This window comes from Leptonychotes weddellii, chromosome 9, assembly GCF_054177405.1.
Source record: "Leptonychotes weddellii isolate Sample4059 chromosome 9, ASM5417740v2, whole genome shotgun sequence".
Classification (NCBI taxonomy): domain Eukaryota; kingdom Metazoa; phylum Chordata; class Mammalia; order Carnivora; family Phocidae; genus Leptonychotes; species Leptonychotes weddellii.
The window spans coordinates 56,398,816-56,420,936 of NC_138377.1; the positions used below are offsets into that span (position 1 = coordinate 56,398,816).

General features: G+C 41.1%; 2 protein-coding genes across 8 annotated transcripts in view; one reads left to right on the forward strand and one right to left on the reverse strand.

Annotated features, from left to right (window-relative positions):
• SPTSSA (serine palmitoyltransferase small subunit A) overlaps positions 1 to 22,121 on the forward strand; it is a 975,882-nt gene that overhangs the window by 635,416 nt on the left and 318,345 nt on the right. The window lies entirely within an intron of this gene.
• NPAS3 (neuronal PAS domain protein 3) overlaps positions 1 to 22,121 on the reverse strand; it is an 813,063-nt gene that overhangs the window by 124,033 nt on the left and 666,909 nt on the right. For all 6 annotated transcript variants that reach the window (XM_081830630.1, XM_081830629.1, XM_081830627.1 and 3 more), the window contains one exon: positions 700 to 874. In XM_081830630.1, coding sequence (XP_081686756.1) covers positions 700 to 874 — 175 coding nt within the window. The remainder of the gene's footprint in view (positions 1 to 699; positions 875 to 22,121) is intronic.

A 22,121-nucleotide genomic window follows, 5' to 3' on the forward strand; every position in this document is an offset into this window, starting at 1 on the left:
TATAAATGGATTTTCCCCTAATACTTAAATTATCATCAGTACAACACAATGAAAATGGGAACATTCTGAATGCAAAGTCTATAAGAATCCTGGAAGGAATCCCAATGAGGAATGTCACCTCTGTTCATTCCTCTATACAATTGATCTAATTAAATACTGAGGGTGGAAAGGCAGTTTAAAATGTAGCCATTTCTGTTTTCTTTTTAGCCTTAATTTATCTGTTCACATCTTTCAAGTACCTTCTGATGCTTACAAAAAAAAAAAAAAAAAAAAAGAAACCAAGATTTCTGCAAGTCCCTAATATTTTTAATTATCTACAAGCTAATATTCAAGAAGCCTTTATCATAGATTTTGGTGAATAATAAATAAATGCATTGCATTTAGCCACAGTAACAATACAAAGAAGAGGGCTTTCCAAATCTGAACCTTTTCCCTCTAGTAATTTGAAAGAGGAACTAAAAGAACTAGTACCTTCTCTATGTATTGTTCAACTGAAATTAGATCTCTGGATTATACTTATTAAAATGTCTCCTTATTTTCAAATCTCTTCCTTATTTAATTACTGCATGGGACAGAAAGCTGCATGGAATTGTTAAATACCATTAGACCTATTTATAGTCTCTTCACACTGGCAACTCGAATGCAGTCATTGGCAAAGGTCCTGCCCACCATCCCACATGTTGGGATTGCAATTCCCACCTGGCTCAGGGGTCTCCGACTGTGAGGAGGACGATGCGGAGCTGGCTCCGTCCTCAGCAGTGCCCTGCGAGAGGAGACCCCGCCCGGGCGGGAGCTTCATGCCCAGCTGCTCTGCCATCTCCACGTGGTCCCCCGGGTGGACATAGTCAAAGACGCTACTGCCTGTCAGCTCCACCTAGAGGGGGAAGAGAAAGGGTGGGAGAGAAAGGTGTCAACGGCTCTTCTGTTCTCAAATTCAGCACCCCTGTGACTCAGATCTGGAGCAGAAAAGGAAACAGATGCAGACCCCAGCAACAATCCTAGTTCTGAGTCTTTATCCTTAAATGCTGAAGGATTCTTCGAGTTGAAAGATTTTTGTGTGTGTGTGTGTGGGGGGGTACGTATTTATTTAGCAATTGTTTAGCCCAGTTTTTTTCTCATATATCGTTGTTTGCATAAAGCCAAAACACTCTGTGAAATGTGGAGGAGCCTGCCCGGCGTTCAGCTGTTTTGTCCATGCATCATCAAATACTCGCATGTTTCGTGTCAACCGGATGACTGACTGAATTCTACGGTTTTCTTATTGAGAAGTTTGGGCTTTGTATAGAAACAGCCGGAGATAGCGGGGGAGTATTTTCCTTAGAATACACCAAATTCCAAGATGTTTATTTATACATATCAGCTTATTTCTATGTAAATTTAGGCGAAAGAAGTGCTGCTTACAAATATATGCAAAGGCATAATGTTTTCATTAAATATTACTCATTAGCTCGGTAATCATATGGAGAATTTTCCATGCAGAAGAGGTCAGCTGGGGTCTGAACCAGCCATTTTTTTTTCTGCTAGTATCAGCTTGTTTTGCCTTCAATCTAATAAGATACATGGTACAAATCTCCTTGAGGGCCTGAAAAAAATGTTTTATTTGGTATACTCTTTGTATCAGGCGGATTCTAAAGGTAGAGAGTGAATATCAAGTATCAGAAGAGGGTCAGCCTGCAGTGAAGGCAGAGGCCTATTTCTAGGCTGTCAGGCAAGGCCCCTGTCGAGCGTGCCTGCTGTCTAAGGGATTGGCCTTATCTCTGTGCTCTTCTGATGGTATAATTCTTACCTTCTTCCAAGAAGAGCAATAATGCTCCTAAAATAATGCGGGGTTCAAGGTACTACGCCGGGAAAGGTGTGTCAACAACAGAAAAAGAAAAAGCTCTTTCCCAGATCCCTGATGGGTGGGAGTTTCATGGTCTCAGGCCAGCTCTGATGTACCCCAGTGCCAGAAGTTCAGACTATCAGAAGTTTCTTGCTGGATGTTTACCTAGCTCTCCTTCCTACCTCCTCGCCCTTTCCTGCGTAATGTGCAGCATCCCTCCAAATTCCACCTGAGAGCCTGCACTCGTTTTCTTCCAAGAAGGAAGCCTGGCAGTGGGCGAACTGTCACAGAGAGCATAATACCCAGAGCAATTATTATCCCCAGAACTCCAAGTCCCAGTAAAATGATCACATCTACTCCCAGACACCATTTGATTAAAATCGTAACAGGCTACACATCTTCACCATCTATCAATTAACAGAGGGAGAGCCAGAAAAATGGGAGGCTAAATTCAGTTTGGTTAATAGCTATTCCTGAAAAAGGCTCGCATAACTTTTACCGAAAATGAGGTACTTTCTCTTTGCTATTAAATTACACTCTCCTACCGTATTACCCGACTACTGACTCTGTCATTTTACAATAACTATTTCCTCCATTTGATATTGTTACAGAGCGTAAATCAGGATTCATAAGTGATCAGTTCCTACCCTCTGGGAGGGAGGGATTACATGGAAATAATCCCTTTAATGTGCGCCTTGCCTCTAAGCATTTCACACAGCAATAAATGGGTAAACTGACTTTGAGCAATTAAGAAATTAAATGAAACTAATAAAATGTGTGTTTTAATATTTCTCGATGGTTATTTTGTTTGGGGATTCGTGAATATGAGAAAGTCACTGGCATTCTGCAGCAAGTCCAACGGCAGCGCTTGAATATTGTTGTCACTTCTCTCCGAGTCTTCCTTTAATACTGCAATGTGCCTTTTGGCACAGACTACAGATTGTGATAAGATGACAACACAGGTGGGAGATTAATAGATTTTTCAGGGGTGCTGGCTATTGAATATTCATGTAAGCCAGTCTTAACGGCGGCGAGGAGGAGTAGGCCCCTGTCTCCACAGCCTGCTTGGCTCGCTTATGCAGGCATTTCCTTTCCATCATATATTGGCCCAAGTATACACATCTAGAGCAAAACTGAGGCATGATGTGCCACATCACATCCCCCCAATGCCCTCAAGGGATCTTCCACCAGGTACCCCAGAGTCTAATAGTGGACGGAAAGGCTGACACTGAGAATTTGATTCTATCACGGTCTTCCTGTGTGTGCTATACTCAAGGTCACACGGCAGAGGGGAAGGCACAAACTACTTGGGGTCGTAACTTGACTTGGAGATCAGCATCTTTTCCTCCTCTGCTGTGTGACCTTGCACCATTCACTTAACCTCCCTGGGCTGGGCAGTACGGCTGCTCTGTGTGACTCGGGGCGGGCGGGGGGCACCCTCCATGGGAACGGTGTAAGGCAGTGGCCCGAGAGCCGAGCTGAAAACAAGACTTTCTCTACCTGCCTCAGAGCCTGGTTTTGAAAATCTAGTGAAACCATGCAGAGGAAATCACTTTTTAAGAAAGAAGCAACACGATGCTTGCTGCATCCGCCAAACAGTGTTTGGTGGATGAGAATGGGTGACCCCCAGACATGCACACCCCTACATAACTACGGTGAGGGTTTGGGTGGTGGCTTTGGGACGTGGCTTTGATCAGAGGGTGTGGCAGGCGTGATGCACGCTTTGAGCCCCAACTACACCAGGAACGCTCCGGGGGGCTATCCACCGCTGTGTATGAGTACTTTCCATACTTTTCTTGGATTAATTCTCATAACACACACTCTTTTGAACTGTTCTGATGCCCTCTTCTACAGAAGAACTTGAATAGAAGTGGCTAACAGTGGAGGTAGCATTTGGTTCAAAGTCTGCCTTGTCATCCTACCGCTTCTCGGAGAGCACGTCTGCAGTCAGGGAGGCGGAGCGAGCAGGGACCTCTGAGCTCCTCCACCCTTGAGCTTCACTTTTATTCAGGAGAGAACTCTGAGCACCAGGGTGGAAGGAGGGTGAGGGCAGGCAGCCCGCCCAACGCCAGGCCTGAGGATGCTTGGCCCTCATCTCTCAGGCCAAAAAAGGGCACGAAAGCAGAGCAGGTATACTAAAGGGAGATAGACATGGGGATGGACAAAAGTCTCTGAGCCCAGGGTCCTCCTCCTCTTCTTCCTCACTTTTTACATTTGTCTGGCACTTTCAACATTCCTCGCACTGCTTTTCACTTCACTTTCTTAGATTTTAGAGCTGGGAGAGACCTTAAAAACCATCCACGAATGCCCTCTTATTTAATAGGTGAGAAGTTAAAAGTGCTTGTTCAAATTTACCCAGCTGCTTGCTGGTAGAAGTAGGGCTATCAGCCCAGTTGGCAAACTCTCAGTTAACCACTTTTCTTACCCCTTGTCTGATTTTTCTCTCTTAGGAAGACTGTTTAAAATTCACCTGCCACTAAATTCTGCACCTCAAAGTACACTGCAGGAACCAAGAATGAGGATCTTTCACTTGATGAACAGACATGACTTCATGCTACCTTGAAATAGGAAAAATAAACAGAGCTCCAATCCAATGTTACCAAGTCTTCCAAAACTTGCCTGATAAGAACTAGGACTAGTGTCTCCTACACAGTAGGTCTATTACAAGTGTTTGCTGAGTGCATAAAAGATAGATATTTAGACCTGAAAAGAATTTTGCTTTATCTGTGCTTGATTTGGACAAGTTTAGGTTGGTTCTTTTATATTATTCATGGCATTATTATTATTTTTTTTCTTTTTTAGAGAGAGAGAGAGAGAGAGAGCACGACCAGGGGGGAGGGGCAGAGGAAGAAGGAGAAGCAGACTCCCTGCTGAGCAGGGAGCTGGATGGGGGACTCAATCCTAGGACCCTGGGATCATGACCTGAGCCAAAGGCAGATGCTTAACGACTGAGCCACCCAGGCACCCCTCACGGCATTATTATTATAACATTATTTGTCCTGTAAAATGAGTTACAATACAGCACCATGACTTATTTCCCCAATAAGTATTTGTTGAATGCATGGAGACCTCGACCTTCTTCTATAAAAGCCAACTGCAGGGAAAGAACAGGTTTTAAGGCACTCTTTAATACGGCCATCTTTTGTAACCCCCTCTCTGCAGTCTACGGCAGAACTGTGGCTAGTTGGTTATCAAAATGTTCACAGAATTTCATAAAAATTATTTCCTAACCATCCCTTCAAATTAACAGAACTTTGGAGAAATTTCATTTTATGTTGATTAGGATCTACATAATGGAAAGCTATATAGCCTTTCTCCACTTAATATTGTGTTCTTCTGATTGGTGCAAGCTGGATGGTAAGGCAAATATAAGACCCTCTTCACTTTATAGTAAGTCCAATCACCTTATGTGGTGCTAAAAAAACCCAAACATGTTGTGTTTATTTTCATTCTGCCTCATCGTTCTGATATAGAACCTTTCTTTCTTCTCGTTCTACTAATTTATACATGTATTGTATACAGACCCATGGGACTTTGAGTTGTCTCTCCAACATTGCTCCCTGGATCTCCCTCTACTCCCGTGACACGGAGAGAAATTACTCTCTCCCATTGCTTAGTGTATTGGAAAACTGCTGAGAATGTACAAGGGGCAGGAGACAGGCAATGAGTAATAAGCAGTCATTTAGTCTAAACTCCTTTCTCCCTGTGCTCCCCACTCAGGCTACCTACCACAGATTCCTCCAGAACAGACTGTAGCCACGAGTGCCATCTGCATAGTCAAGCTAAACCATGGCTTTCCCCGACTTTAATTCACATTCTGTTAGCTTGCATGCAATTTGCACACTAGACACAGTTGATTTGGTAACTCTGAAGTTTCCCAGGAAAAAAAAAATGTAAATATATTATACAGTGGTTTGAGTTGACTTTTCCATGTAGGGTCACTGTACCCTGCTGGTAGATAGGATGGGGGACTAATTTGTCTTTTCATACATCAAGCAAGCATGTCAATAGCCTTTGCTTGGCCCCCTGGGGTGAGCAAATACTTTTTAACTACAGCAACGTAACACTGCAACTCATTGCATCCAGTGCTCCTTCGATTGAGATGGTTTGGTACAAATGAGGAACAGGCAGCAATGTTGTCAGTCCTCTCTACACTGGAGCAACTTGAGAAAGACACTTTTATAAAGAAAGACCATAAAACCTATTTCTTTAGTGCATTGTTCATTTTGATCACACAAAAAATATCATTCAAAAGCTGCCATTTAAGGTATAATTTCCTAAGTCTTTTATAGGATTTTGTTTGTTTGTTTGTTTTTGAGGGCATTGAGATTGCGGGAGGACTTGGAGGCACTGTGGGTTCAGCCCTTTTCCCAGAGTCCTTTGCAGCTGGGCCCTGCTCCTACAGGGATGCCAGTCATATTGTGATAGAAGGTCAGACCTGAGAGAGGACGATGTTAGTGGCAAGCCGTTTGGAAGACGAACTCCCAGGTTAGGCTTTCAGATCCACTGTAAGACCCTGGTTAGAAAATCCTGACCCAGGATAAGATGGAAATTCTATCTCAGCATGGCAGGTTAGGATTTGTAGTTTTTTTGGGGTCACGTTTATATTATTGAGGGATAATAAAGTGATAAAAGAATAAAATATAATAAGATGTGATAGCTTGATTAGCATAGGTTTTCTTTGGATTTACTGGTATCTTAATGCCATCTTCATAACTTCCTACATATTGCAGAACTCTACTGAATATTTATGAACTGTTTTGACAGAAACTTGATGTTCTTTACTGCTCTGTCTCATTCTATGTATTTGCTGACTTATCTGAAGAAAAACGCATAAAAGCATTGGGTCTGTTACAGAAATACATGTATAAATTAGTAGAACAAGAAGAAAGAAAGGTTCTATATCAGAACGACGAGGCAGAATGAAAAATCCTTTCAATGTCATCAAATAAGAAAATGAATCCAACTCTCTTCTCACAGCTATGTTAACAGAGCCTTCCCTTAGAAGAATTTGAGCTAAAAGATACCATATCATGTGTTTATCTTCAGAAATAAACATTTCAACTCCTTTGGGAATCAGTGAGGCCAAGTACTTCTCTGTTGGTGTATTTTTGTATACTTTTCTAGAACCCTTGGAGTGCCCAACTCGAGAATGTGCAACCACAGTATCCAAAGAGAATACTGCATAACCAGTTCTGAACTTTGATTAAGAAGTGCCAGAAGATAATTCCAGTGGATTTCCTAGTTCTCGGAGAAGAAAAAGAAAAAAGCTGTAGGAGAAATGGAACACAAGAGGAAACAAAGAACAGATTGCAGATACTGCTTCGAATTTAGGCATAGTTCTATGGAACACTACGCTGCTTTTATGACTATCATTCCCAATAGCTGAATTGATCAAGGATGCTGAATGTTAAATATTCAGAAGTGTTAGCTGGATCATTACTCAGACTACAATTGAGCATATTTGAATACTTCTAGAAATAGCCTGGGTATAAAAGAAATCGGAGACTTTGAAGTCTCCTCCATTTTTTTTCTGCTTAAGAAATAAGTTATATACTGTATTTCATTTTTTCTTGTGGTCCTATAGTTCTGGTATTTCTCCATCACCCCGTATTATGAAGGCAGTGGTTTTAAAATAGTTTTGATATGTCAATATCCTTTTCCTTTCATTAAGAGACACTGGTTGAAAGAAGAACCTAGAGAATGCTGTAATACTGAAGGGACATTACATCACAGGAATGAGCCCAAGGATTTGTGAAAGTGACTAAATCAAGAAATTTTTTTTTTAAAGATTTTATTTATTTATTTGAGAGAGAGAGAATGAGAGAGAGAGAACACCTGAGAGGGGATAGGGTCAGAGGATGAAGCAGACTCCCTGCCGAGCAGGAAGCCCGATGCGGGACTCGATCCAGGGACTCCAGGATCATGACCTGAGCCGAAGGCAGTCGCTCAACCAACTGAGCCACCCAGGCGCCCCTAAATCAAGAAATTTTAAAACCTCGCTTTACAAGGTTCCTATAGTTTTAAACTGTCTGTAGAGCAGAAAAGCCTCTATAGTGCTGGGAAGGAAAAAAGGATTTTTTAGTATTTATCACAGTGCTGGGAAGGAAAAAAATGCAATTGGAGGTTACAACATAGTCAAAAGTGAAATGATGCCAAGAAAGATGAAGAATCTTAAAAAGAAACTGAAGTCAAACTCTCTTCTCTGAAGATCAAACAAACAGTGAGATGTCGCTTTCAAAGCTTCTTGATTACCTTGGTAGTAAGGAAACCAATCAACATAAAATACTTGATATTGGCATAGTTAATCCATTATCCTCAAATTTTACATGGTTCAATATTTGTCATTTAAATCTAGATACACATTGAGATGCATGTTATGCATAGCCAGACTTCAGTATCAATATATCTTCATTCTTGTTTAATTGTTTTTGTTATTCTAACAGTGAATTTTGTCCTTCTTCTTTGGTCATGTGAATAAGAAAAAGTAGAAAATGCTTATAAGTTAAGATTGAAATCGAAATTTTGCCCTAATTCTAAACAGCCCTTTTATTTTCAAGAAAGGTAAATGGATAAGGACAACACTAGTCATTATGGAGTTGCCTTTTCCATTTGTGTTTTGAAAGTTAACACATGATTATTTTATTCTAGTCCTAGAGAAACAATGTGGCTTATGTGACTAAAACTCTGGATATGTTTCATGCATACAAATAATAGAGTTAATCATACCTGATTGTTTTTAAAGGGGCTACTCTATGACCGAAGCCCTCACCAGGAGCTAAGTCCCAATTTAGTGATGCTGTTGGGAGAAGAACAAGAATGACAAAAAACAAAAACAAAAACAAAACAAAACTAGAAAGGTTTAAGAAAGAGAATTTGTCGGGCGCCTGGGTGGCTCAGTTGGTTAAGCGACTGCCTTCGGCTCAGGTCATGTTCCTGGAGTCCCAGGATCGAGTCCCACATCAGGCTCCCTGCTCAGCAGGGAGTCTGTTTCTCCTCTGACCCTCCCCCCTCTCATGTGCTCTCTCTCTCTCTCTCATTCTCTCTCTTTCAAATAAACAAAATCTTTAAAAAAAAAAAATAAAAAAAAAGAAAGAGAATTTGTCTGTAGACCTCAAGAGAGCGTCATGTTTAAGAGAAAGCAAAACAAAAGGAGGAGCTTGTTCCACTGACATCTTGGTTTCCCTGATTTAGGTCATGCCATAGCTGCTATCTTTGCAACCACCAGCTGTCCTCCTCCAGGTCATTGTGAGGGGTCTTGAAAAATCTCATCCAAGAAGATCACAAGGTATACAAAAATATTTTAGCCATTGCAGGAAGTGGGTGTCAAGTTAACCTGGAGTTTATAACCCAACGAAGAGAACAAGAAGGAATAAAACGCTCTGTGCTGTGATCAATTAATGACCCTTCCCGAAAACTTCCTATTGACATGTTTTAGTGCATCTTAGGAACTTCCTGAAAGCCATGTGGGCACATAGGTCTAGTGTATCCTTTATTCCTAGTCAATTACCATAAGAGAAAGGCCTGATATACTTCTATTTTATTTTGGCTGTTGTAACTACCAACTGTGGTAGTGTTTGAGGTTATTTTCTATGAAACGAGTCAATACCCTGAGCAGTCTCTAGGTGCTATTTTAAAGGAATAAGTTAAATTCACAACTGTTTAATAACAGACTGTTGAGTTAGTCTTGTTAGAATAGGGAATGTAAATAGAACTGGCAAGTAGAGAAAAGGAGTCATTCCACGGGCTAAAAGCAGTGCTGTGTTTCTTAAGATATTTGAGGGTAGGAGTTTGATGGTGGTGGGGGAAATAAACCTTTTTGGGAATCTGATAAAATCTGTTCTTCTGTGTCACCAGAAAGATGCTCTGACAACACACAATTTAGCATTTTATTTTAGGGCTTTCATACACCCTGGGAGTTTATCCATGAATAGTCTTTAGAGCTGGGTAGTCCAGTAGGGTAGCCACATGTGGCTAGTCTGAATTAGAATATTCTATAAGGGTAAAATGACACTAGGTTTCAGACTTAGTGTAAAAAATTAAAAGATTGCAATATATTTTATATTGTCACATATTAAAATATTTTCGAAAGATTAAATACAATAATTATTAAAATCCATCTCTCTTGCTTATTTTTACTTTTTAAAGTTACACATGTGGTTTGTAGCATATTTCTTTCTACTGGACATAGTTGCTCTAGAACCACTACTCTTCTGGAGTGGAAGAACATGAAGTATTAGAATACCATGGAATTGCTATTAAAGAGGTGTGAGAGAATAAAAAACAGACATAGAGGATTGTCTTTAGAATAAAAGGACTGAATTTTTAGATTTAATCTATTTAAAGACTTTAGTCGATCAAGTATTTATCAGTCATCTGCTCTCTGTAAGACACTGAATTTGGATTATGGGCATAAAAAGAAACATTAAAACTTAGCACCGGCTCCCTAGGAGCTTACAACCCACTTTGAAGTGATAGGGCAAACATTTGCAGAGTTAAATGATATGACAAAGATATCTGACAGCACAACATAGTATACGAATAAGTTGTAATTTGAGCATTAAAGGTCACTCCCTGTCAAACTGTCTGGGAGGGCAACTCCTCTGCTGGTTCTACGTAGAGAAGAAAATTAGAAAGGACAGGTGACAAAAAGGGAGTTGTCCAAGACACCATGGGGTTCTAACTGCACTGAAGCTCAGAAGGGCAGGGGTGGTGGGCTACACAAGCCCAGGACAGTGGGAAGCATTCGGTAGAGGCTCAGTAAACACTAGATGATGGATTTGGGCCCTAAGGAGATAGATCTATGCTAGTCTTCATTAACCTTTTTATTTTTCCCTTTTAAACTACTGAAAAACAGCTTCAATAAGTCATTTACAGGAAATGTCATATCTTGTTTTTCTTCTCGAGTGTGCATCTCAAACACAACTGACTCCTATAAACCTAGGGCTGAAATAATCGCCAGTTTGAACTTCTTGTCCCGCATGCTAAAGCCCTGAATCCAAGATCCTTGTCTCATTTGTTCCAATACTTAGCATGCTGTAATCAACTCAGTTTTTATGATGGATGGTTTTTAATCTAGCTCCTTCCTTCTCCAAAGAGACTTAAATAGGTTTGTTGTCTTTTTACCTGACCATACAATCCCCAGCAGAGGTATTACCCAACTTCTCCACCTAGGACAGACAGAAAGAGCTCAAGATAAGGAGCAGCTGGTTCATGCTGGGCAACCACAAACTCTCAAGGTATTTGATCTATTATCCCAACACCAACTACCTTAGCTATCTGCATATTTCCAGGTTATTTAGAGATGGTTCTATGGCTCAGTAACTGAAAGCCCTTTCAAACTTTTGCTCTGGGTGTGAATCAACCGATATTTGTAATACACATCTGCTTCTACAGAGAAAGATGGGTATACTGGAAATTAGCCAGACAAATCACCTGTAGGGTGGGCCTTTACTGATTTGAACTGAATTTACCAATTCATTTGACAAGCTTTACATATAGTTATCAAAACCTTCAAGTTTTACCCTATCCCATCAGTTTTGCTTTAAAAACCAATAGCAGAACAAAAAAATATATTGGTTGAGAAAGGCTGGGGGTGGGTGGGAAGGGAGGGGTGAAACTTATCAAAAGTAAAATTGGATTAAGAGTCAATCAAAATCCAACTGTGAATTTATCATTTCAATGAATTTCAATGAATGGTTTAAAATCTGTTTGAAATCTATTTGAAAATGAATATGTAATAATATAGACATATCTCCTTTTCAAAGCCAGTATTGTCAGATGTATTTGGAGCATTATAATTCATGAACAGAGTAGATGACTATTTGAAAAGTATTAAAATGAGCTGACTTTTCAATACAAGTGTCTTCACAATAAGTTTTTCTATTCTGGGCAATTCAGAAATGTAGACAATTGTGCTAGAAAAATAATATGTATTGTAATATTCATTGTACAGTAGTAGTGTAGTAAGTGGCAATTCTGGACATTACAAGAGACACAAGGATTATTTTCTGTGATTGCACAGAGAATACTTGGATTTCTTGTGAAGCTTTTGCATTGGAAATGAGATTCATCAGTCTGAACAGGGCAGGGTTAGAGCCCTTAGCAACATGCTTATTTTGTAGAAGGTCACTCAATAATAACTTCCTCTGCCCTCCAAGCTTATTAAGACTGACTGGCATATATTAATGAAAACACCTGATTCTCCAACCATAAAACCCAGACAAAGACTTTATTTTAATATTAAGGAAGGAACCCTTAATTAGCAGGGTTTCAAAAATGTCAGCTTCTTCTATTAGCTGTTCTGGTCCATCAAAGCCATAATCCCTACTGTCAAATTTCATCACATGATAGACAGTTTGCTAGCTGTCTTTTTTTTTTTTTTTTTAACTGATCATACTGACTGAAGCTTTTTAAAAATTTTTTATTTTGCCATCACATTTAACAACTCATTGTGCATTTGCCTGTTACACTCTCGATTTTACCACTTTCAAAGAGTCTTAGCACATGTCAGCTCAAAAAGGTTGGGGGGGGAAACACTGCAGAAACACAAGTATTACATGCGAATACATATGCATTCTTAGACATATAATTAAGGATTCTTGGAAGACCTGGGCTTGCTTATATTGATTGCCTTCGCAAGTATGTAAATGTGCTGTCCCGAAAACACAGACAAATAAAACAGTCTCAGAGATGATTTCCCATTTTTGACGTGTCAAGGAGAAGGGGGCACATTCTCAGGAAGAACCCAGGATTTTTAAGGTAAACATTCATCACTATTAACCACTAACATACCTGCGTGTTGCAAGCAATTCATTAGCGCAGCTACGGCTTTGCATTGCCCTTCAGAAGCAAGATAAAGTGACTGCGCCCAGCAGGACAGAATAAACACATAGCTCTTAAAGTATTCGGGTTTTAATCTGATTCAAAACATTTGCTGTTGATTAAATCCTTTTGCAAATTGAAATTTTCATGCTATCCATACCGAGAGGAATATAAAACACAAAACCAAATCAAAACAAGGATGACTCAAGGATTTCATGGACAACTTTTGTGAAGACTCAGCTGCAGTCTTCTTTATCCACGAAAGAACATGAAAGCCTCAAGGGCAATAGTTTTAGTGTTCTGGAATGAATTCTGATGAATAAAAGCTCAAGAATAAACTGATGGAGATGGTTGGGACCTGGCAGCCTTAACTGCTAGAGACTGGTAAGCTCCTACCTGTTCTCTTTCCTGAGGATCTGGGACTTCATCAGAGTATGCAGTGGGTCTTCTTAGCTCACCCACTAGGCATCACCTAAGCAATGGGCAAACTGCATCCATTTTTACTAGCACCCAGGTATTTATTTTCCTCCTAGGCTCCTAGGATAGTAGAAGGGCTATCCCTCTTGTAATTTTGCTTATCCTTGACTTATCCATTTCCTCCATGTGGCACACTCCAGCTCTTCTCTGAGCTTCTAGAGAACCAGGGAGGAGCTGGGGTGATCTCAAACCCGCATGCCAAACATTCAGAGGTTTTCAAGTTAGTGAAGCTCCCTTGGTTCCTTTATCCCTGGGAAGAAGTCTTTTGGTTTCCATCATTGACCATCCCCTTGATTTTCTCAGCATCTAGTGTCTCATCAGCCTTACATATCTATGGACACAAAGCAAAGTCAAATAATCCCAATTTCAAGTCACTAATGAGTCATTATTATTCCTGTAATGCTTCCTTCTTGCTTCCTTAAGATGAAATCGAGATTGTTGAAGGTACGTTTTCTGGTAATCTATTAGCTGAATTTACAGCCAGCCCTTTCATACTATCTAATGGCTATGGGTGACTGTCCACAATTACAGAGTCTCTTGTTCTAGTTTTAATTGCATCATTTAGAAATAAAGTCCCCTAGCTGAGACTGATGAGTTCCTGCCTTTTCTGCTGAACATTTAAAGAGGCACCTTCCAGGATAGCCAGACAAGAAGGGCATGTTACCTGGACCAAAAGCATTTGGTCAGGCATTCAGGATAGCCGGCTGCAGTTTAATGACTAATGGTATATGCAAAGTGGGCTAGGTTTCAGAAGGTTTTTTAATATGTACTTTTCCATGCTTCTAATGGAGACTATTGGTTAGGAATGGCACATGGCCTGGGATCAAAACCATTTCCCACCTTGGGTAAGTTACTCTACTGTTTTCTCAACTATAAAATACAGGTAAATAATGGTTATCTACCTAGCTGTTGTCAAAATTAAATAAGATAACGCATGCAATGTGCCAAACAAAGCATATGGCATATATTGAGTGATCAGTGAGCATAACCATCTGTTAATTCATTGGAGTAAGCTTCCCGAGGGCAGAAGCCGTTTCTGTCTAATTCCCTGGTACCATCCCTGTACATAGTAGGTATTCCCTTTATGTTGAGCAAGTGAATAAATAGCATTGCAACTGTACTGAGAAATGAGCAGATTTCAAGGGTTTGAATCCCAGAGTAATATGGTGGCTTATTGATTTTGCTTCTCCATTTATCATATTAACAGAAGCCCAGGCTTGGGCTATCAAGTCTGATCAGCCGGGACTTTCAATCAAAACTGTGGCACAGTCATTAGAGCCTCAACAAAGCCATTTGAGTCTGATGCAGAAGCACATTAATAAAGTACGGTAAGTGGGAGATGATCATGAGTTTCGTGTTGAACAGAAAGATAAATACCCTAGACCTTTCTGAGATCATGGAGCCTTTGAGACTCTGATGAAAAGCATAATCTCCCTCCTCAACTTCTCCTTGGCATGGTAGAGGATGAGGGAATCTACAGAGCCTTGGAGCCAATTGAAGGAGCCCCTGAGGTACCTTTGAGGTGCTACCCAATCACTTTCCAACTAGAACAGCTCTATGTTGGTGTGTTTTGATTTTGGTCTTTTGAAAAGGTTTGGCTTGAAAGAAAAAGTGGTATTGGGAGTAGTAGTGTGAGAACCATAGTCCTTGACTTGGTGCCCTGGTACAGTACGTTGGGGTATCTGGAAGCAGAGTTTTGGGAATAGAAGGAAAGGACAGAAATGGAGAGACAACGTTAAGGTGATACTATGAACGTCTAAAGGCATAACATGAACTACTGTCTTGAGCATTAGCCTGGGCAGCAGAAGTCTGTTTTCCTTGCCCCCTCCCTTGTCACCACTGATTCTTGGAATGAGGGCGGACGAGGTACCGTACCTTTTCTGTCTCTCCATTTTATAACTCGTCATTGTGAGAGATAATCCCTGCTTCCTAGGGTGGGGATCGAGAGTGAATTAGCTAACAGCCATAACATGATTGAAGTACATACAGAATTTCCCTCGATTTCTACAGCAACTAGTCACATCAGAGTGGAAGCCTCGAAGGTGAAAGAAACAGTGACAGCGAGCTCACGCGAGGCTCGCTGCCTTTTCAGGCTGAGGAACGGGAAAGCAGTGTAGTTGGCATCCCAGAAAATCGATACTTAAGCTTTGTAGGAGCTTGGAGGAGTGTGCACTTCAGAGTGAGAGGCAATCTTTGGTTGGCAAAGTCAGCATTTCTCTCCCCTCCTGCAGTCAGTCTGACATTCCTCAGCTGGAACAGAATGTTATCCGCGAAGATGTGCTCCTTCCCACCCCCCACTGGACAGGTAATACTATTATCTTTTTATATAATGTACATAATTAATGTGTATTTGGACAATTTCATGTGCAAACTATATCTCTGGGGACTATTTTTGCCATTCACAGCCAGAACAGTGTGGAGTCATCAGGAACTGGTCTGGGGAGGTATTAATGTGGGGACGGATAAAATATGTACTGACTCCCTCGTTCTCGCTCTTTCCTAAAACAATTGAATGTGTGCTGTAGGAGAATGTTCTCTAACCAGTGTTCATCTCCAGTCTTAAAAATGTCATACTTGTAGAAGAACTAGAAATGACTTGTTCCAGGAACTGAAGGAACGGAACACTTTGCTACTGAGCTATCGGCACACTTATTATGAAACCCTTTTCTAGACTGCAGGCTTCTTAGGGTCTGGGATGATCTCTTATTTATCTTTATAGTCTCCAAGAAACCTAGCACTGTGCTCAATAAATATTTGTTGATTTGATTAAACTGCTGATCTCAAAATGCTTTCTGGTATGTTGCCTCTCTCCTCTCTGAATCCCTGGGTTATTATCAGTGTAAGTCAGAGAGAAGACCTTAGATCCTGAACTTGAAGGGGATCGATCAGGACCGGGAATCGCTTCTGCCTCACTTTCCAGGGTTCTGCTTTGAGACATTGCATTGACCGGACTTGGAAAGGCCAGGGTTTAAAACCTAGCTATGTCAATGTCTGTGCGAGCCTGAAGAGCTTGCTTCACCTTGCCAAGCCTCCATTTTCTCACCTGTCAAATGGGGATTTTGCTACTTAGGGTTGTTGAGGTGAGTAATGTGCTTGGCATACAACAGGCAGTTAATAAATGGTAGCCATCATGATAATAATTACCCATGTGTACTCTTTCACCCTGAATCAGAATTCATAAGACAAATCAATACATGCTCCACCACTAGCACAATATTTTGCAAAATATTTACAAATTTCCCAAACTGTTACAACTCATGTTTTCAATGTATCTCAACCATAATCTTCTTCAAGCACATCTAGTTGTAAAACAGCCTGATTAAACAGCGGGAATTTGATACTATGCTTATTTTTTGCCTCATGAGCACAGCAGTATGAATAGGGATGGGGCTGGGGGGGCGGTGGGGAGTCCATGAGAGGGCAGTAGGGGCAGATCCACTAAATAAGAAAACTGGTGACCCTGGAAGGTAGATTGTATTCTCAGGAACTGATCTCATAATTTATTCCTGCTCATAATGAAAACAGGATGTGATATTTGTTTTCAAATAGATAGAAAACTGGATGCAAATGGCATGTAACAACTCTGCAGTTTTCTGAGACCATGGGATGAAACACTGAGACTGGCCACCTTAGACATGAGGATTAAACAAGGACTCCTTGCAGCTTTGTGCTCATCAAATAAGGGGGCTACAGGAGAAAGGAAAAGCAAACAGCAATAATAGCCAAACACTAAATGAAAAAGGATTCTTCCAGCTTCCTGAGTCACCTGCATCCTTTTGCAAGGCTGAGTTAATGTCCCTCGTCCTACTGGCATTTGTACAATTTCTTCAATTTCACAGTTCTCTCTCACTCACTTTTTTTTTTTTTTAAGATTTTATTTATTTATCTGACAGAGTTAGCGAGAGCAGGAACACAAGCAGGGACATCCCTCTCACTCACTGTCTTTAAGTCACATTTTTTTGGTTTTCATATATTCACACAAGAATGTCATAAATAGGGGCGCCTGGGTGGCTCAGTCGTTAGGCGTCTGCCTTCGGCTCAGGTCATGATCCCAGGGTCCTGGGATCGAGCCCCGCATCGGGCTCCCTGCTCCGAGGGAAGCCTGCTTCTCCCTCTCCCACTCCCTCTGCTTGTGTTCCCTCTCTCGTTATGTCTCTGTCAAATAAATAAATAAAATCTTAAAAAAAAAAGTCATAAATATGCGAGTTGGGTGGGGAGTGGAGAATGGACTGCAGAGAGCTCAGAGCAGAACCACTGGTGCCGAAAGCAAGGGACCCAGCAACCATCCCCAGCCCGGCTCTCACATCAGAGGCATGTGGCAGGGTGAGGGGGAGACAAGAAGGTCATCCCAGCAAAGGTTTTGGGAACAGCAAAATGGTTCAATGATGTCAGAAACCTACATGGTTTCATCACCAGGAATGACACTGAGGAAGATGTATTTGTACGCCCCCCTGCCATAAAGAACCAGGACCCCAGGAAATGCCTTCCTAGGGTGGGAGAGGGAGATGGTAGAGTTTGATGTGGAGGAAGGAGAAAGGGTGTGGAGGCAGCAAATGGGACAGGCTCTGGTGGAGTTCCAGAGCGAGGCAGTAAATACACAGCAGACCCTAACCATTAAGATGCTCTCCAGGTCTCAGGGCCCCCCCCCCCCCGCCGCAACTCCCAGTAGAATTACCTGCACAGGGAGAGTGGGGAGAGGAGAACAGGTGGGAGAGGGCTCTGAGGCCAGGCCCCCACAGTTCGGGCCCTACTGCAGGCCATGTCTCCCACGTGGCCACTGGCACAGAGCCGAGGGGCAGCGACCATAGTCTTCCAACCCTCCCGTGCAGGGAGAGATGCTGGGGGGGCCCTCCAACCCAGGTGCAGGAGGACAAGGTAGACCAGTGAGAGTATGTATGGCGGTTACAGACCACCCTGCTGCTTGGGGCCTCCTCGCCAAAGACCGCCTAGAGAGGACAGCAGTGAAGAAGACAAGGAAAGTCAACGAGATGAGACCTGAGGTCAGCAGCCACCTCCATCCCAGTACCCCGTATGCTGCAACTTCAGTGACCCGCCCAGATGCCCAGAAAACCCTAAACCACAAGATGGCAAGGTCACAATAGCAGCCGATTCACCAGCCGAGGATTTGTCCCTTCCGAGGTGGAACAGGGCTGGCTTACCATCTCTACCATCATCCGGTTTGGTCAACTACCAAGAAGAAAGGAATCTGAAATTCCAGCAACAAGATAATGAACAAGAGACTGGAGCTGAAGACATTAAGTGCTTGCTTTTTGCCCGCTGACCAGATAGCTAGAACTATCTGCATTATCTGTGTGGCATGGGGTTCTTATTTTTTATCTTAAAGCCATCTCTTCTTGGTAATGACAAATGCTTTTTTTTTTTTTTTTTTTTAAGCCTGGTTTTTCTCAATACACCTTTAAAGGTTTTTAAATTGTTTCCTATCTGGTCAAGTTAAGAGTTCTAAGAACCTCATTTTTATTTTGTAGTAAAACTTTACAACTTGATTTTTTTCAAAAAAATCAAACAGCAGGCACTTGTTAATAAAGTTATATATTAAAAAGAATATTGTAAATATGCTATTGTTTGTATGAATTTCCTTCTACTAGAGGGGAAGGTATACATCTACCCTGTTGTGTAAAACATTTTACTAAAGCCACATGCATGCATCTTAGGAAAGCAAAAGAGTTGAACTGGCTTGCTATAACACAAATAATGCACAACGAACTAATAAAGGTGGAAGGAAAATGGGTATGCTGTTTTTTACTTAACACCTTTTCAGGTTGCCTGGGTGGCTCAGTTGGTTAAGTGTTTGACTCTTCATTACAGCTCAGGTCATGATCTCAGGGTCTCAAGATCCAACCTTTCCACTGGGCTCCCCACTCACTGGGGAGTTAGCTTCTCTCCCTCTGCCCCTCCCCCTGCTCTTGCCACAGTGCACACACGTGTGTGTGCACGCGCTCTCTCAAATAAATAAATAAATCTTTAAAAACAAATACCTTTTCTAGTCTGAGCTGGTCTCAGGAGGTCTTAGGGAAAATTCAGACACACCTGAGAGAAGGTGAAGGAGATGTGGGTTCCAGCCTCTTACTTGAGACAAACTCTGTTACTGTGTGGGGCTTATATATTCTCTCTAGCTTCAGTATGTTCCTGGGTAAAAGAAAGGGCCGAATTAAAAAGATGGTCTATCTACTCTGCCTCTTTGAACTGGATCTTCCTCAACTTTAAAATGAAGTAATTGTATTTATCTTATCAGGTATTTTGTGGACTAAATAAGGTTGTGTGTGTAAACCACCATGGCAATGTCCAACAGAATATATGTACTCAAAAATCCCGGTTCTCCTCCCTTCTCTAATTTTAAGTTTTTTTCAATTTAGAACACTTTGGAATAATCAGGAACATGTGTTGATCCTCATTTGCCATGTTCCTGAGTAAGGCCATTATTGCAATAGATACACCTGGCATCCATTCCCTGCGAATGACTTGACACATGATTTTTAGAATCAAGGGTCAAACTGATCTTTCCAGTGCTGAAAGAAGCCCTATATAAATCACTCGAAATATAAATATTTCTTCATCAACAGTTGGCTAGTGAGCAGCATGGTATGCTCTGACATATTTTGATAGCAGATGGTTTATATTTTTTAAACTTAAAATGCAACAATAAAGACAGAGGTAATGTCCAAAAAGTTTAAATGCCCTTTCACTATTGGAATTTGACTTTTCTTAGAGCTCCGAAGCCCAAATCTTTGGGAATTAAAAAAAAAAAAAAAAAAAAAAAGGAAAAGGCAAAAGAAACACACACACACACACATACAAGAAGGTAATCATCACTTCTTTTTCTCACCCTTAGGAAAGGTTATGCCATAAGAGGTGTATCTGGTAGTCCCAGAGAGTGAACTGAAATTCGTCTAAGATGCAAAGGAGACTCTGGTAACACAGGCAAATTCAGGGCCAGTGTAGCAGAATTAATACAATGTCAATTTTTCTTTGTGTCTGTAACAGTTTCCTATTATCCTGATAAGTGGGTAGCCATTTCGCTTCTTTTATTGATATAGCTGTGAAAAAGAATTAGATTTCAACACTTATGTAACTGAGATTAATTGATTGATTAGATTATTAATTAAATATTCCATTAAATTTTCTTTTGAAAAAAAAATGGCATAGGATTGTGAATTCCCTAAGGTTTTCTTCCTGACCCATGGAAGAATAAACAAGGAAATGCATAACTAAACATTGTATCTTATCTTGTGAAAGAGAATTAAGCAAGCAGATACATTGCTATGTAGAAAATGTACTCTCTGCTGGCTGGCTGTCTTGTAAGACTACTTTATCCATATCCCAGTACAAAGCGAAGAGACTTTTCTCCTTTGTGAATAACCCACAGAAATCAGTGAGCAGCTAAGAAAATTATTTGGGTATTGCACAGCCAGGCACATCTATCTATCTCCACACAAAAACCGGCCTGTTTTAATTGGGAATAAAATGGTTTACCTAAAACTTCCAATCATACAGTGTTTCAGGGATCTGTGGAAAAATAAAAACAGCAAGTGGCCTTTCAGGTAACCCATAATTAAAAGCAATTTTGAGCTGTCTTTTCAGGGAACCTACCCAGGGGAAGTATTTGCTACCTGTTTGACCTTCACGATTGTGAGTCCTTGGCAGTGTCAACGACCCTCTGAACTGAATTCAAAACTAATCTCTGACAGAAAAAGAGAAACAGAATTCATGCAAATCATATTAATTCCAACATTTCCCCAGTGAGCTGGGTATAAACTACAGCCTAATTAAATATTTTTTAACGATGTGAGTAATTTTTGCCAAGGGGCGGATTCAGGGGAAAATTTAATATGAGATCACAAAAGCTGTTCCCAGCGTTGATTCTGTAAATTAATGACTATCTGCCTTATGATAAAAACATGCTGCCAAGAATGAAAATGAAGTCGGCAAAGCTTGCTCTATTTGTCTAACAACCAAATATACAGAATGCAAAACTTTAAAGGCAATGGGAAATTTCCACTGTGTTTGTGTGATATATTCAGGATAAAGATGCACCATGCTGACAACCCAATAACCAGCTTTAAGACATTGTCAGCAATATGGGGCCATTTTTAGGTAGTTGTTGTCAAGGTCCGGGGACACATTTTAAAGCAGCCGGTTTGTTAAAAAAAAAAAAAGACATACAACTTGTTTTCAAAAGAGAATTAAGGTGGCTCACAATAAGAGACACATGCACACAAATGTTCAAGCCAAAATGGAAGGTCAGAAACATATCAAGGGCAAGTACCCAATTATTTGGTACAAATGTTGCCAGCATTATAGCTCCATGGATTCCTTTCTTGGACTGACCATTTCCATACATACCCATCTTGATCCTCAGGGCAGTTCATTCTGGAAACCTGAACTGGATTGCTGTCCAAGGTCATGGGGGTGAAAAATGGTGGTGAATACAGCAAGCAAGGGGATGATGTCAACACGGCCCTGGGCAGCTGATTGCATCTGAATCTATAAGTGGCAGCAGACAAAAAGGGGGCCTGGTAGAGAAGGCTTTTCTTGTCTGCTTAGGTCCCATTTGAGAACGGAGCTTCCCCTTGTGTTCAGACTCCTGTGTTAGGAAGCATTTTGACAAAAAAGCAACTTGGCATCTGTTACAGGACAGCAAGGCACGGTGCCCGAATCAAAGCCAGGGGAAACGTCCTTCATCTCACTGGGCTTCGTGAAGGCAACCTGCTTCTAATGAGTCCTGTAGTTAACACCCAGAAGTGGCCGGCGGTCCCCTGTGACAGATGACTTGGGCTCTGCTAGCCCCTGGTCATTAGGCCAGCCCATCACAAGGGCTTTAGGAGCTATATTTATTTAAATTTCTGTCGGTGCCCAGCGATGGAGATTGAATTTACAGTCTTTCAATTAGAAGGTCATCTGTGCTTAACTAGTACACCACTGCCTCATTATAATCGTAAAATTAGTGAGAAAAGACTGGCATGAGTAATACGGAAACGCC